Genomic DNA, 15,019 nt, shown 5'->3' on the forward strand with positions numbered 1-15,019 from the left:
ATGTAACTTTATACTTCTACTCCACTACATTTTGAGGCAAATATTGTACTTTTTACTCCACTACATTTAGCTGACAGCTATAATTACTTTTCAGGTGGAGATTTAACATAAAAAACATGATCAATCTAAACTGATTAGACTTTCTTTAAAAATTCAACCACATAAGAGTATATTAAGTAGTTAGAATGAGCCCTATCTTTTCTAAATTAAAACGCTGCTTACATATAAGCATCAACACAAATAATCTAATAACATATTTAGAATATATAGTGCAATCTGAGTGGTTCCATTCTGCATAACAAGTACTTTTACTTTTGATACTTTAAGTACATTTTGATGCTGATACTTTTGTACTTTTACTTCAGTAAGTTTTGAATGCAGGACTTTTACTTGTAGTGGAGTAATTCTGTAGTGTAGTATTAGTACTTTTACTTAAGTAAAGGATCTGAATACTTCTTCCACCAGTGGCCTGATCACTACTACAGAGATTATGGCTCCAAAGGATGCCACCAGCCTAAGATGGCAGCTCCTGGGTCCAGGATGTTTTGGCCTCATTTTGTGCAGTGGGAGGAAGTGGAGACACGCCGTCCATTCATTATACAGTCTATGGTTTTGATGTGAGGAACTTAAACTTGTCTACTTCCAGCGAGACTCGCAAGGTCCTCCAGCTGGCAGCTGAGTGTGGCAGTAACTACTTTGATGTTTGCTCAAAGTGCCGGATTCAGCAGCAGTTTAAATACACACCAGCCTCAAATTAGTTTGGAGAATACCAGCATTAAACTGAGGACATGCAGTCCTGTCACTCTAATGATGCATAAGCCAGCTAATACAATATCCATAGACTTGTTCTATAAAACACATAAAAGTTCTACACTGCCTAAAGTCACTTCTAAAATCAATTGAGTGTAACAGCATGCAAACATATTCACTATATTTAGTTAATGTGCCATTTTTCTTCATTATTCCCAGCTTTTTTACTTTCGAATTGATGATAATAGCAAAGTCACACATTAGTTCTCTGTCATTCAGAGCAGTATTATTGATTTAGCTGTGTTAAATGTTTACTTAAGCAGTCACTCATGCCCTTTATTTCCGATATCTATATATGTGTGTGTACTGTAATGTAGAAAAGTACTGTCCTAATGTATCTGAAGCTTAAAAAACCCCATTCACAATAGTAATATGATATAGAGTGGCAGCCGCCCTGCAGTCAGCCCAGCTGTCACTTACCATCTTGGTGAACACGCATGGCCGAGGCTGTGATGTCAGTGGTGACGTTAAAGTATGGCAGCCACAGGTCCTGGGGGCACACAAAGTATTTCAGTTTCATAAATCCATATTATTCTGATTATTTTTTCCTAGCGACTGCTTCAAAAACATGACCCCCTTGAGTTGTGGCAGATCTTACAGCAGCGGTTAATAAATTCTCTGTGAACTTAAAAAATGCCTTTGAACCGTAATCCACTCACCTCAGCTTGTTTGTCCTGGAACACTTTATAGATGCTGGTGTTGAAGGCAGAACCGGAAAACATGGAGGTGATGGGATAGGTCAGGTCCAGCACAGTTTTGAAGACGGAGTTCATCGCCTGTTTAATAACATTATACAGAGAAATCAAGTGAAAGTGTAATGTCAATCATCTAGTCTTGTTTGAGAATGTGAAGGTTTCTGCTTCTCATCTGTTATGAGACATTTTAAAAAATCGAAAGACACTGAATTGAAAGCTGACTGGAAGGGCTGGGCGAAATATCGATATATTTTAAATGTGATATGGAATTAGACCATATCGCATATATCGATATAGTTCAATTTTTTTTCTTACTTTATATATAAATGCTGCCCTTACAAGGGTTTGTCATATTTAGTTATTTTGTAATGTTCGTTATTCTTTTCTCATATAAATATATTTATTTCAGAAAAAGATTGGCCTATTTTATTCCATAGGCTATTTTTATTTAAGATATTTTTTTATTTAAATGTGCACTTTATGGAGCTTTGATTTAAAAAAAAAAAGAAGAAAAAAAAGGTACTACTGTTGTTATAAAGTATTTATGTTCCCCTAAAGAAAAAGTTTCAATAAAACTACTGTCATGTCATATTTGGCTTTGACTTAACATTTGCTCTCACTTTGCGATAAAAATATTGGGATATTTGTCATATATCGATAATCAGCCTAAATATATCCGGATATTACTTTTGGTCCATATTTAATTTAATTTAAAAACAGCCTGTTGAAGGCAGGAATATAGCACTGGTATTCTGCCTCTGGTTGACATGGAAAAAGGGGAAAGAGGACACACATACAGGACACTGATGTGTTACACGTCATGCCTCTTTTCCCACTGAAATGCTGAATAAATCACACAATGGGGCAGCATTATGTTGTCATTTGGTTCAATTTGAAAAACCAAAGCTGATGGTTGATGGCTGAATAATGGATTGAGTTGTGAACTGTACCTTGGACCACTCTCTGGCTCTCTGTTTGGTTCTGACAGCACTCCTCTCCTCAGCGTACAATGCACCAATAAATGAGCCGATTGAGGTCCCACCCACTATGTCAATAGGAATCCCCGCTTCCTCCATAGCTTTGATCACACCCACATGAGAGCAGCCTCTGCATGAGGGAAAACAAACATGTTCGACAGACAGGTACACTGAATGACTTAGTACACTGTATATGTTGCAAAATACATTGTCATGACTGGTAGGAATTGACTTGAGAGGTTCCTTTGGTTTAAGATAGTTAATTTTAATCATCAGAATCTGGTTTAATAGGATGGGGGATAAAGCAGGTATATTTTGATATGACAATATCCTTCAGTTCATGGCAGCTGACAAATTAAATAAGATTAATGTAAGGTTTAACAAAACACCAAGACTGCAATGCTAAGAAAATGTGACCGCACTTACACTAGACAACGTAATTATGCAACAGACAAAGTTAGTGACGAAGCAACTGCCATAATGGACTACAGAAAGCATTCTAGTTACTTTGCACCCTGTTATCTAATGCAGGGTTTATAAATGTGTACAACCTCGGAAAGATATCGAGTTGGAAGGTGTTGGAATTTAAATAAAAAACAGAATACAGGCCGAACTGTGCGTCGCTTTAAGTGTTGCTGCAGCATGGGATTGTGTGAGAGCATTATCTCTTTTCCTTGCATAAACGATGTATACTATGCTGATGAGTACATAAGAAAGGATGTATTGAAGCAACTTTCCTGAGCATTTAGAGAATTCTACCATTGTCATGACTGCCACTTTGACATTTCCAGCTCATTTCACCCAGATAGGAACTTTCCTTTGTAAAAAAAAAAGATTATTGGACTGCAGCCCAAGACCTGTTAGGCACAACCTGCTCTCCACGTGTCTGTTTAGATAGTTGGGGCTCAGCCCTGCTCACCTGGCTCCACCTCCTCCCAGCACCAGGGCAATGCTGTTTCCAGTCAGGACTCGGGCCAGCCGAGAGAAATCACTGTGCCTGTCTGCTGTTTTCTCAAAAACCTTCTCATATACCTCCCTCTGCACAAACATAGAAAATACACATGAAAAAAGAACATAATTTCATGACTGCACTCTTAGTGAAATTCTAACTCCTGATTCCAGCTAGTATAGCATACCATAATAAAGTAAATAACAGTATATTTAAGAATAACAATTTCAGAAAAAAACGAAATGACAGTCAAGTTATTCTTCATACTAGTTTGCTGGGGCTGCGTCTGGAGAAGACCCTGCGGGGACACTTGAGGTGCAGATGCCCGGAGCACCAGCTACGCATGTTGAGCCACTCCACCGTCCTGGAGGGGCCCGGCCCGTCCTCTCGGTGCAGAAGGACCAGCTGCTTCAGAGCCCGAACTGCTGTGTTCTCCAGCATCTGCTCCAACTGGAGAGGGAGAGAAGAAACGGGAGTTAGAAAAGAGACATAAAGAATAAATGTACGTATTTGTATTTACCACACTCACACACACCTCTCCCAGGGCGGGCTCCTGGTCCCCCAGGCCAACAATGAGGATACAGTCAGCCTGGCGGATGCATCGCTGAGTCCACGGGGTCATGCTGTTGTCTGTCTGGTACAGGACGATGCGATTGATGTCTTCCTGCTGGGCCAGCCAGCCGGAGAGACGGTACTCATGGATACTGATGGATACAGGAGAAAAGCAGTGATCAGCTTATCGAATAGTTTTAATTCACCAAAAATTAAGACACCCACTGTGATCAAGAGGAATGGAGGAAAGTGATTGGTAAAATGTAACAAAAAAAAGACTATGATGCCTGGAAGAGCAAACTGTATAAATATAGTGATTGGAAATGATAGAGACCACTATAGTGTGAGTGTGTGAGAAAAAAATTAAGAAAGGCTGCAGATGGAAAGCTTTTGTGATGATGCCTGATGAGGCTGAGAACCCACTGACCTGTCCAAAGCAGAGGCGCCCAGTCGCTCTCTGATTATTTCGCTGGTTAATAGCAGAGTGGGCCCTGCAAGTGTCAAACAGAGACAGAAACAACACAGGTAGTGTAAAATGAATTAGTAAAAAGACAGTAAAGACCACTTGAGTGTTTTCGACTGCAGGAACTTTCCCCCACAGACTAGAAACCTCTTGAGTAACTGCAGTGTGTTTCAACTACAAGAAATAGGCTCTACATCAAGTTCTGGGCACATTTTACTCCCCAAAAAGACTCTGTCAGGGGGTAGTACTTTTTTCAGAGTGGGGTTTGCAGGGTTGACCGTCACTGCACGGCTTCATTCATAAAACAGGGAAGTATTCTGGTGTTGATTTAGAACCATTTTAGGGGGAAGGGAGAACATTTCTCATCTTCCTTTTTTCCAACATGTTAATTTGAACTGCAGGCTGCAGTGTGTTTACCTCTGCAACCACCAGCAGCCCTCTTCCGATGTCATGTCGCTTTTTCATATCCTGGCAGACTAACTTGCCTAACCTTTGCATGTCTTTAGGCTGCAATTGAAATTTAAACAACAACAACATGCTGAAGGAACTTCAAAATTCCTGGAAAAGCAGTCCCCGGACAAAAAAATATCAGGAACATCTTGGTGGAAATGCAGCTAATGTACAGGAATTAAACAGAAATCCAGCATTCCCAAATTAAAAAAGGGCTGTTAACTGTGGAAAAATAAAAAATGTTTGTGCTTACCGATGGCACTGAGGGCATGGCTGAGCTCCAGGTTAAATGCATTGATTGGCACCTCATCACATATGGGCAGGACAGCCACAGTGGAGAGGTTGCTGGCAGGGTTGGTGACATCAGCACTGGCTGTCATACTGGGTAGATTCAGGGTCGACCCTGGGAGCCACAACCACAGCGTATCAATGACGTATACTGTACAGTAAAGTAGAAATGTTTGTGTGCACATCAAATGCTTCTTATCATCACCTCACCTGAGAAGGGCCCACGACCCTGCTGCAGGTTCCCCAGAATCTTCTGGCCTAACAAGTGGATCAACCTGGTCACCACCTAAACACACGTCAGGCATCAGCACCATGTCAACCAAAAAAACACAAAAGCACAACTAGACCAATGTGAAGACACTGACCTGTGGATATCGTCTTTTGATGTTGTTGAGTGTTCCCTCGGGCAGTTTGACCAGCTCGGTGTCTCTCACAGCGTGGACAGTAGTGGCTCTTGGCTGTCTGGTCAAAGCCTCCACCTAAAATATGAGTCCATGAGATGTTTGAGAATTGATTATGGCAAGAGGGTAATAATAATAATAACAATAATAATAATAAAATGATTGATCAATATCAAACATGATTGGGTTAGCAATTTCAGTCAAAATGGTGCAGGATTATTGGAACATATACAGTACAGTCTGTTTCAACCACTGATCTAGTGCAGAAAATACATGTTATTCTAAAGATATTTTGGGGCATTTTATAGGTCTATTGATAGTAGAGATATGCAGAGGGAAAGGGGGAGACATGCGGGAAAGGGCTCCAAGCCGGATTCGAACCCAGGCCGCATGCTTGCGGGGACTTCTGTGGTATGCGCTCTACCAGGTGTGCCACTGGGGACGCTCCCAGAAAACAAATGTTATTAAATCGTCCTGATGTGGTAGAATCCACTCTTATAGCATTACAAACAATTTTGTAATCTAAAGCACGGCTCTGCTTGCGATGGCAGCAGGCATTGAGGCATCAAAATGATTACCCGTTTTATCTTATCTTTCTATAATTTACAGCTCAAAATTTCATTTTGATAGCTGAGGTTTCTTTTACATGCAGGCAGAATGAGAATAAGACTCGTTCTCACCACTCCAATGAGGTCTCCTCTGCCATACTCCCCAACTAGTTCTTTCTTGCCATTTGCCTTGCGGATGACTGAACGTAGACGTCCATTCAGAACAATGTAGGTGCAGTCTGACTGGTCGTCCTGTCTGTAGATGTGAAGAATAAAAACACAGATATTACAGTAGCCATTAAAAATAAACAGTACATGAACACACTGGGCAAATGAACAACCATTTCAACCCCCAACCCATCGGTGGGTTTGAAAGGCATGTTTTCCTTGAACAAATCATGTTTGATGAACGGTTCTGTCCTTCAAAGTAACCAAATCTAAAATAAAAATAGTGACATTTCATCAATCACTTTATTTTACCTGTCTCATAAAATAGTTTCCAAAAATGTACTGTTTGCACTAACAAATTCTGTGTAACACATTAAATCATCTTGGGTTTTTTCTCTTTGTTTATGATTTATGGCAACATAACTGTGTTATACTGCAACCAAAACTTTTTTCAGTTTCATCTACTTTTAGCCATGATTGTGCTGATTTCAAAGATGTGACAGAAGCAAAACACATTCTGAAATTGCATGTGGTTCAGAGGGGTAAAACAGAGAAGTTGCCAAGTAAATTTGCTAAAGGAAGCGAAGTGTTTATACCTGTAGAGGGCTCGGCCAGCTTCCACAGCCATCCAGTCGATAGCAAAGTCCATCTGCCTGACAAAAGGCGACATGCGGATGGCCACTGTGTGAGCTGCACTCAGCACCACACTGGGCTGCTCCCTCATGATCCTGCAGGGGGAGCACACAGTACAGACATGAGCAACACTGTCTCTACAGCATTCACATTGTTTGTGAGCAGATGATTTATAGCTCAACTAAACGGTTCCAGCAATAATAGAAGAACAATCAGTCAGTATGGCTTCAATTTGCATGTGAAGCTTCATAGACATCAGATAAATGTGCAATTGTAATGTAGGACATACAATGGGACATTGTTGTTTTATTAATGAGAGAACATAAATAATATTAGACATTCTTTTTAGTCTGCATTAAAGCCGATCGACTCACTCGTAGAAATCCGACTTAGAGATCTTGAGGTAAGTACAGTCTCGGACGGCCTTGATGGTAAAGATGAGGGGCTCTCCAGTGAGCACAGCGAGCTGACCCACCATCTCCCCCGGGTGGGTCACAAACAAGCAGACGGCCTCCTGCTTGTCAATCATCCGCTGGTAGACATGGAGACAGCCAGACAGGACAAAGTGCAGACTCACGTCCTGGAGGAGGGAAATGAGAAAGAGAAAGGGAACAGAAACAAAATAAGAGGAGGATAATGACAACATTTCTTTATTTTCCGACACATTTTAACTGTTGATGCAGTGACTACTATACTATAGAAGTATACTATATTTAATTACTATACATGCTGCTACTACTACTGCTACTATACTGTCCTACCAAGGCAAAACTGAAAGTAGCAAACAGAGTAATACATTTAATGTCAATAAGATATGACTTAAAAAAAACAACATATGTCACCAAGGTTTAGTGAGTTATCACATTCTGTTTTATTTACATTTTAGACAATATCCCAACTTTTTTGGAATCTGGGTTTCAGCCTAACTTCAGTGCTTCACAAAAAGATATCATAACATGGTTTAGTAAGAGATCCTCCTTACAAGACAGTAATGTTGGCTGGTCCCAGAAAAATAAGGTTTATTTTTCTTTAAATACAGAAGAAAGCTTAAAGAATATATATAAAATATAAATAAAAACCCACAAAAATAAATGTCATAGAAAGATAAGAAATAAAAACTGCAGATACTGCACTCCACTCTTGCAGAATGTGATGGGAAATGCAGTATCTGCAGTTTTTTTCCTATGGTTCTATAACATCCTATACATTCTATATCACCCTTAAAATACAGAAAAACAAAAGCTTTACAAAGGAAGACGGATCAGTCTGTGTTAAGTACCTGATCTCCCTGTCTGGCTAAGACGGCTCCCGCTTTTGCATGGTGCAGAGTCACTTTCCCATTTAACAAGGAGGGATCCTGGATTAAAACAGAAAAACAACAAAAAAGGCAAAAGTCAGGTCAAGTAGAAATAAAAGAGGGAGTGGACAAAATGTCTCCATTCTACTTTGTTCACCTTTGGATGAAAATCATCCATATCATGATACATTGATATGTTTTGAAATATAGCTGTAGCAGTATAACTCAGAGACACACAGAGAGGATTTAGCACATGTTGCATCAAATAGGAGAACACAACTTCCTACCAGATTTATTCTTGGGCTGAAAACTGCATTAAAATTAAATTTGCAATGATTTAGCACAGAGGGGTTGGGCATTTAATTGTGTTACAGTTCCTAGCCTAGAGTTCAACAGATTTTTAAGGTATTCAGCGTGCCTAATCTATTACCAGTTTTTTTCTTATAAATTACCAAACACACAGCTCATGTCTTAGACTGTGGCTTGATCCATCAGCACTCCCTCCCCCTCATCTGTAGACTGAGCCCAGCTCCTCCAGAGTGGGCCTGCTGGCTGACTGACCCCCTTTTCCACATCATAATCTGACAGCAGATGCTCCAGAATGATTTGTAACAATGTGCTCATTCATGGAAAAAAATGTAACAAGCCTATTATGATTTGTTAATCCATGAGAATTTGATTCTACAGTAAATTATTATGAGGGCGTTGCACTGACTGCATGTTTAGATTGAGCTGCACGATATGGAAAAACTATATGATTGCCAGTAGTTGACATAATTGCCATGAGCCTGATATAAATCTTGATATTGGTGGGAATTATCACTTTTGCATCATTATTCTCATTTTATTTAAAAAATATATTAAAATGATCTTGCTGTGATTTTTTTGCGAGGATCTGTAACAAACAGAGATTTTTCCTTAGTTCTGTAGAATTCTCTACTTTTTGCTTTAAACAGATTGTGCACCTCCTGTGATTTAGATATTGCATTTGTCCATATTGCAACTTTTGATAAAAGTTGCCCTAGTTCAGATCCTGCTTTAAATACACAGATTGACTGCTTCAGCTAAAAAAAATAACTAAAAAAACTAATGTGATAATTTAGGAACACATTTAAATATATTTGACATATTATAGAAAGCATCTAGTATTGTCTTAAATTAACTTGAAGTCATTTGGTATTTTAATTATTGTGCTCTGGGTTGTGCAGCCAGTGTGATTAATGTGTTTTGTTCTTTTTGCACTGATGTTATTGATAAAAAAAAAAAAAAGAAACCAGGAAATTATAGTAAGTGGTCTGTGTGTGATTTTGGAAAGAGTCTAGTCAGAGTCATGCGTGGTGATGATTTGCTTTCATTTATAATCTTTGTGGGTTTGATTCTGGTGCTAAAAATATATACAGATCAGGTTGTGTAAAATAGTATAAGAAAAATATTTGACAAGATTTTGATTTTGATTCTTCTCTTTTCAATAGTGTCTGTGGCATACTCCCTAAGTGCCATGTGATACCACAACACAATAACATAGCAACACACTATCAATAAGCAAAAAATAAACAAATAAACAAACCTCAATCTTCATTAATTTGAGGATTTCTTTCTGAGCTTCCTCAAACAGAGCAGCATTGCTTCGACAGGATATAGGTGTGAAAATATTGTCCACTCCCGGCTCTTCCTCTGGATACAGATAGATCCCTGAGGGAACCTCATCTACTGTCACCCTCCTCTCCCGCTGGTCCTGGGATACAGACTGTAAAAAAACACAACATTTCAGTAGCCTTACAGAGACATTGATACATATTTTCGGAACTTAATAATACACAGAATTACTTTTTATTATTCTGCCTTGTAGTGGACTTCTGAAACACCTTTGTCTTGCTGATGCAACTGCACAATTTTATGTCAGGAGCTCAGTTAACCTTATCTCTTTTTGTGTCTTAAGAGTCTGCAGTGCACTGACCCGAGTGAATGTAGGAGGAGTGTTTCCATCCTCTGCAGAGACAGAGATCCGTCCTCTTTCATACGCCATGTCAAAGTCCGATCTCAGACTTTTTTGTATGCCTGCACAGACAAAAAGTAGATGTTCCATCAATATTCAACATTCTGCTTTTGTTAGTAGAAAATCGTGAAGATGAAAATGGTCATCAATCTCTCGAATCTATATACAAGTGTCCATTTTAATGCAATATGTAGAGGATGAGTCTAATGCCATGTTTCCACTGCAGGGTACAGCTCTGCTCTATTCCACTCACTGTTTGTGCCAGGTATTTTTCTCATTTTCATTTTCCCCTGCAGATAGTACCTGCGGCATTCTCAGCTGATCAACATATGGCTGTTATATGAAACTGGCATGATCATCTTCAATGCAACACTTTCTGAATCATTTTATCAGCAAACCAAACAACAGAGTAACGTCTGCACTTTGTCAATAGCATGGCGTAGTTTTACGGGCTGATCAATCAGTGGTCTGCAGTGTTTTAACCCCAGCTTCTAGCAGCAGCTTAGCTTGCTTTAAACCTCGACCAGAGGCAGAACTGAAAAAAGCATCAGGTACCAGGTACCATCCACAACTTTGCTCATAGAAAAAACAAAAAAAAAACAATTTGAGGTGAGCAGAGCCGCACTGCTCCATGAAGTGGAAACATGGCAAAATATAAATATATCAAATCAAATATAAAAATTCACGTGGTCACTTCATGTGTTCACTTTTTATAAGTATAATCAAAAGTAGGAAAGCTGACATTGTTGCATTTCAATACTTTGAGTTGTACCCAAGTGCAGGCACACAACATTTAGAAAGTCAGAAGATTAAATAAACTACCAAATTTCAATCTCTGGGACTTCAGACAGATTTATTATGACAGATCTGTCTGCCTTTATTGTCATAAAGCCATGAGAAAAAAAAGTGATAAAAAGTGGACAGTGAGACTTCAATATCTGTGTCTTCATGCCAAAACGTCTCTGTGTTAACGTGTCGCTACCTGCAGGAGCATAAGATAGCTTTTCTTCACCTTTATAACTAGTATGACTGGTGTGAACATGCCCCCAGACAAAAGACATGTGGAGATAGGTATGACATCAGAAAAGCGGAGTGGGCTGGTATCAGGAATGTTTCTTTCCAAGTACTTTCACAAATTAGAACAGCCTGAAGTTAAAACTGAAGAGCATTAAGAAAACATTATCTCTCTGAAAAGGAGAGAATTTCCTCACCTGCAATGTCCACAGGCATGGAGATGGTCCTGCTAAGAGTTGGCACTGTTGCTCCATCTCTCCCTTGTTCCCCTCCTGTACATACAGGAAACAACGGATGGCACAATAAATAAGAAAACAAACATGCAAGCTTTAATGTAGACCCATAAATGCATTATATAATCAAGATTTTTTTCAACCTCTCAGAACAACTTCCTATTACTGTACAGTCTAGTTTATTTCTATACCTGTGGCTTCACCCTTGATGGCAGCTTCCCGATGCTCCTCAGACACCGTCAGGCTGCCAAAACGTTTACCGTGCCGAATGGGACTGGTGCGGGTTGGGTGGGGGGACGGTGGTGGCAGACGGGAGGGCTGCATTTCCTATAGGACATGTGAATGGTATGAAATATGATGTGTGTGTGTGTGTGTGCGTTTGATTGGGGAGAGTGGAAACAGAGACTCAAGATTAGCATTTGGCGACTTAAATCATAATAACAACAGCATGTGTACTGAACTAATGATGCAGAATTCCTGATAAATGCCAAACCACATCACCAACAGATGTTTGCATGGGATTGTCTGGGGTATAATGTATGTGTGTGTGTGTGTGTGTGTGTGTGTGTGTGGGTCTCAATAAACTCACATGGCTGAAGAGCTCATTGGTGAGCCCCAGATAGTTGTGCAGGGCAAGGACTGTTACTCTTTGGAGACGAACCATAATAATCTAAACAGATCAAACAGGAAGTGAGTCATTTCTCACGAATGCAAACTAACAGATGATTTTAAACCACTTTAAAACCACTTCAGTTTTATGAGTGCATATGTTTCTAGCCAACAGTAGAGGCAAATAGAAGAGATGGGGAGAGAGCGAGAGAGAATTACATGCACAACTCACCTGTACTACCCGCACCAGACTCTCAGGGTACTTCTCAAATATAGAGAGGAAGGCCTCTACAGGTAAACGGAGAACAGTGGAAACCTCTGCAGCCCGTGCCAACACAGTTCGGTAAGGCCTCTGGTGGCCCTGGACACACAAAGTCCACAGAATACTTCAGAAAATGTACACATTGTAAAAATCTGATTGGTTGGTTGCTTTGCCTGGACAGTTCTGGCAGTAATTTCATTTTTCAATTTCATCATACAACCATAGTTCAATGTGTGAGTCACATGTTTGCCAGTGGAGAAGGTTAGGTGAATCAGCTGGTGATTGTAGAAGGAAGTGGGTGGGGTACAGGTGTGACGTAGCAAACTTGTTTGTGCAAATTTGTGTGTGTGTGTAGCAAGAAGTGGGTGAGCCGTACTGTGATGACATCCAGGATGCTGAGGAGGCTGTGGACACTGTCTCCCGGGTACACTTCCTTCACCACACTTTCTTTGCCATCCTAGAAGACAGAAAGAAGACACATGAAGCAGCTGGCGTTCATTAAGATATATTAAGAACTTTGGCAGGGACACTCATTTTTACAGACATACAGATATAGATCAAGCTCAAAGTGAAATCTCTATCAGGACAAATATCCAACCTAAGACTTGTTAAATGCCATGGAAACTGGCTGCTGGATATTTATTTGTCATTACGTTGCTAACAGCCACATCCACCTTGTTACCTAATGAGATTATCTGAGTCAAATGTTAATGTGTTGTTAAAGGCAGAACACCCCTGGTTAAGTACCTTAGTGGATTTGATCCCTTGTGTATCACAAGGAACATATTGGCTTTGTTAATGCATATGGCATACATTTTGGGAAGGGTTTGATTTTTAATAATTTAAGATGATGAATCTCAGCTCCTGAACAAAAGACAAAAGGCCCTAAAGGCCATCACATCATAAAATGATATACACTATTATAGCAGGTTTCTAATCCAGAGCACTGGCTGTATTTTTTCAATTTTTTCCACCAGATTGAGCCATTTTCTTATGTTGTCCTATGGAGCATATGCATGCTATTTTCCTGGTTTCCACTGGTCATACAGATGCAGAATTGATGCAATGCATCAGATCAATTTTGCTTCTAATCACTGACATAACCCTGGCTGTGACTGTGGAAAATTATGTTAATATATAATTTTCATGCCAGTTTTTTATGCTGTCATTTTCTCAGCAGAGCAATTTTTTTAACATGAGACACCATGTTTATCTAATCCCCCATAATAAACAAGTATATGCATGAAATACACAGATTATAATCAGGGTAAACAGGGCATGCCTGCACACACAAGCTTGCATACCATTCCAGTAAGGCACAATTCTAATTTTCCATCCTGAACCACGTAGATGCTGCTGTCTGGCTGACCCGGCCTGAAGACGTACTCCCCTTGTTGGAACTGCACAAACACCATGTGTTTACACAGCTCCAGGAAGAGGGGCTTCTCAAAGTGACCCAGCACACTGTAGTGGAGGACAAAGGACAAGTTAGGAGGTTTGTAAACACATGCAAACAGGTGTGTTCAGATGTGACACTCAATTTATATCCATAAATGCTGGGCTTTTTCAGAATTTGTGTTAAGTTGTGTGGAATGCTATTAACAAGTTTTATAAGCACAGGTTACTAGGCGACCGCTGCATAACAGAACCATACATATTAAAGGCATGTCTGGGGGAGCTATACAAGCAGCATGTCTCACAGGAGTTGTTTACCAATCATGCAAATCAACTCTGTTGTGCACAGGCATGTTTGGGCCTTTAGTTTTACATCAGTACAATATAAAACAATTTCAGATGTGACACAGAAGGCAAACCTACCGGACGTTTTTGAGCATGTACAGCACCTCAGAGGGGAGGTGGGAGTTGGCCACATCAAACTCAGTGAGGTCAGCCTCCAGCACTGAGGGAGGGGGCTCCTTGGCCTGCAGGATGGGCACCTCCTTCTTAAAGCGCAGGATTCTACACAGCAGAGAAGACAGTGGGATGAGATGAAGTGGTGAAAAAAGTGTGTAAATCACGAACAGTCATGACTAATAGAAGTTTTATTGTGACTTTACTGACATACTTTTTGGCAATGTTGAGCATCTTCTGCTTCTTCTTTAGGCGCGGACGAGAGGAAGAGGATGTACCCACCAGGGAAGAGGTAGACTGCGAGACCTGATGATTTAAAAAGTATTTCCAAGATATTGTTGTTGTAGTAGACTAAAACTGAGAGGAATGACATGTGACTCGCTGCTGGCCAAAGCCAGCCCATGATAACTACAGCACTGATTTGCATACTGACTGTTTTAATATTATCGCTCACTCACTTTACGCATGATCTTTCGTCCGTAGAACATGACTTTGTCCCTCTTGCGGAAGCGGTATTTTGGTGCTTCCTGAGCTTCTATATCTGTGAATTAAAAGAAAATTACCATTGAAATACAAGTTCACATTTCTGATGATTATCATTGCGTGTTTTCAGTGTGCAGTGAGATAGGGTTCTGAATAATCGCTCACTTCGTAGCTGGATCCTCCGCAAGATGAAGAAGATGAGGATGGCGATGAGGACTATGGCGATGCCCGCACCGATCACCATCCCCACCATCTGAAGAGAAAAGACGAAAAGACGAGGAGAGTTGATGGGTAAGGTCAAATGTTGCACTAAAATTATATTTACTAACAGTTGGCAGAA

The 15,019-nt window shown here is 40.1% G+C and overlaps 1 protein-coding gene across 1 annotated transcript in view; it reads right to left on the minus strand.

Annotated features, from left to right (window-relative positions):
• The window catches only part of pnpla6 (patatin-like phospholipase domain containing 6), a 42,797-nt gene that overhangs the window by 18,031 nt on the left and 9,747 nt on the right, over window positions 1-15,019 (minus strand). Inside the window, exons 4-29 of the mRNA XM_059336516.1 lie at window positions 14,845-14,932; window positions 14,655-14,737; window positions 14,411-14,502; window positions 14,164-14,304; window positions 13,650-13,809; window positions 12,722-12,802; window positions 12,316-12,444; window positions 12,064-12,144; window positions 11,666-11,801; window positions 11,439-11,513; window positions 10,189-10,289; window positions 9,799-9,978; window positions 8,214-8,291; window positions 7,309-7,514; window positions 6,898-7,029; window positions 6,266-6,389; window positions 5,550-5,663; window positions 5,395-5,470; window positions 5,150-5,299; window positions 4,411-4,474; window positions 3,967-4,135; window positions 3,699-3,881; window positions 3,402-3,520; window positions 2,456-2,612; window positions 1,470-1,586; window positions 1,231-1,300 (exon numbers count right to left, since the gene is read on the minus strand). Of these exons, the coding sequence (XP_059192499.1) occupies window positions 1,231-1,300; window positions 1,470-1,586; window positions 2,456-2,612; window positions 3,402-3,520; window positions 3,699-3,881; window positions 3,967-4,135; window positions 4,411-4,474; window positions 5,150-5,299; window positions 5,395-5,470; window positions 5,550-5,663; window positions 6,266-6,389; window positions 6,898-7,029; window positions 7,309-7,514; window positions 8,214-8,291; window positions 9,799-9,978; window positions 10,189-10,289; window positions 11,439-11,513; window positions 11,666-11,801; window positions 12,064-12,144; window positions 12,316-12,444; window positions 12,722-12,802; window positions 13,650-13,809; window positions 14,164-14,304; window positions 14,411-14,502; window positions 14,655-14,737; window positions 14,845-14,932 (3,106 nt within the window). The remainder of the gene's footprint in view (window positions 1-1,230; window positions 1,301-1,469; window positions 1,587-2,455; window positions 2,613-3,401; window positions 3,521-3,698; window positions 3,882-3,966; window positions 4,136-4,410; window positions 4,475-5,149; window positions 5,300-5,394; window positions 5,471-5,549; window positions 5,664-6,265; window positions 6,390-6,897; window positions 7,030-7,308; window positions 7,515-8,213; window positions 8,292-9,798; window positions 9,979-10,188; window positions 10,290-11,438; window positions 11,514-11,665; window positions 11,802-12,063; window positions 12,145-12,315; window positions 12,445-12,721; window positions 12,803-13,649; window positions 13,810-14,163; window positions 14,305-14,410; window positions 14,503-14,654; window positions 14,738-14,844; window positions 14,933-15,019) is intronic.

Source organism: Centropristis striata, chromosome 1 (genome assembly GCF_030273125.1).
Source record: "Centropristis striata isolate RG_2023a ecotype Rhode Island chromosome 1, C.striata_1.0, whole genome shotgun sequence".
Taxonomy (NCBI): Eukaryota; Metazoa; Chordata; class Actinopteri; order Perciformes; family Serranidae; genus Centropristis; species Centropristis striata.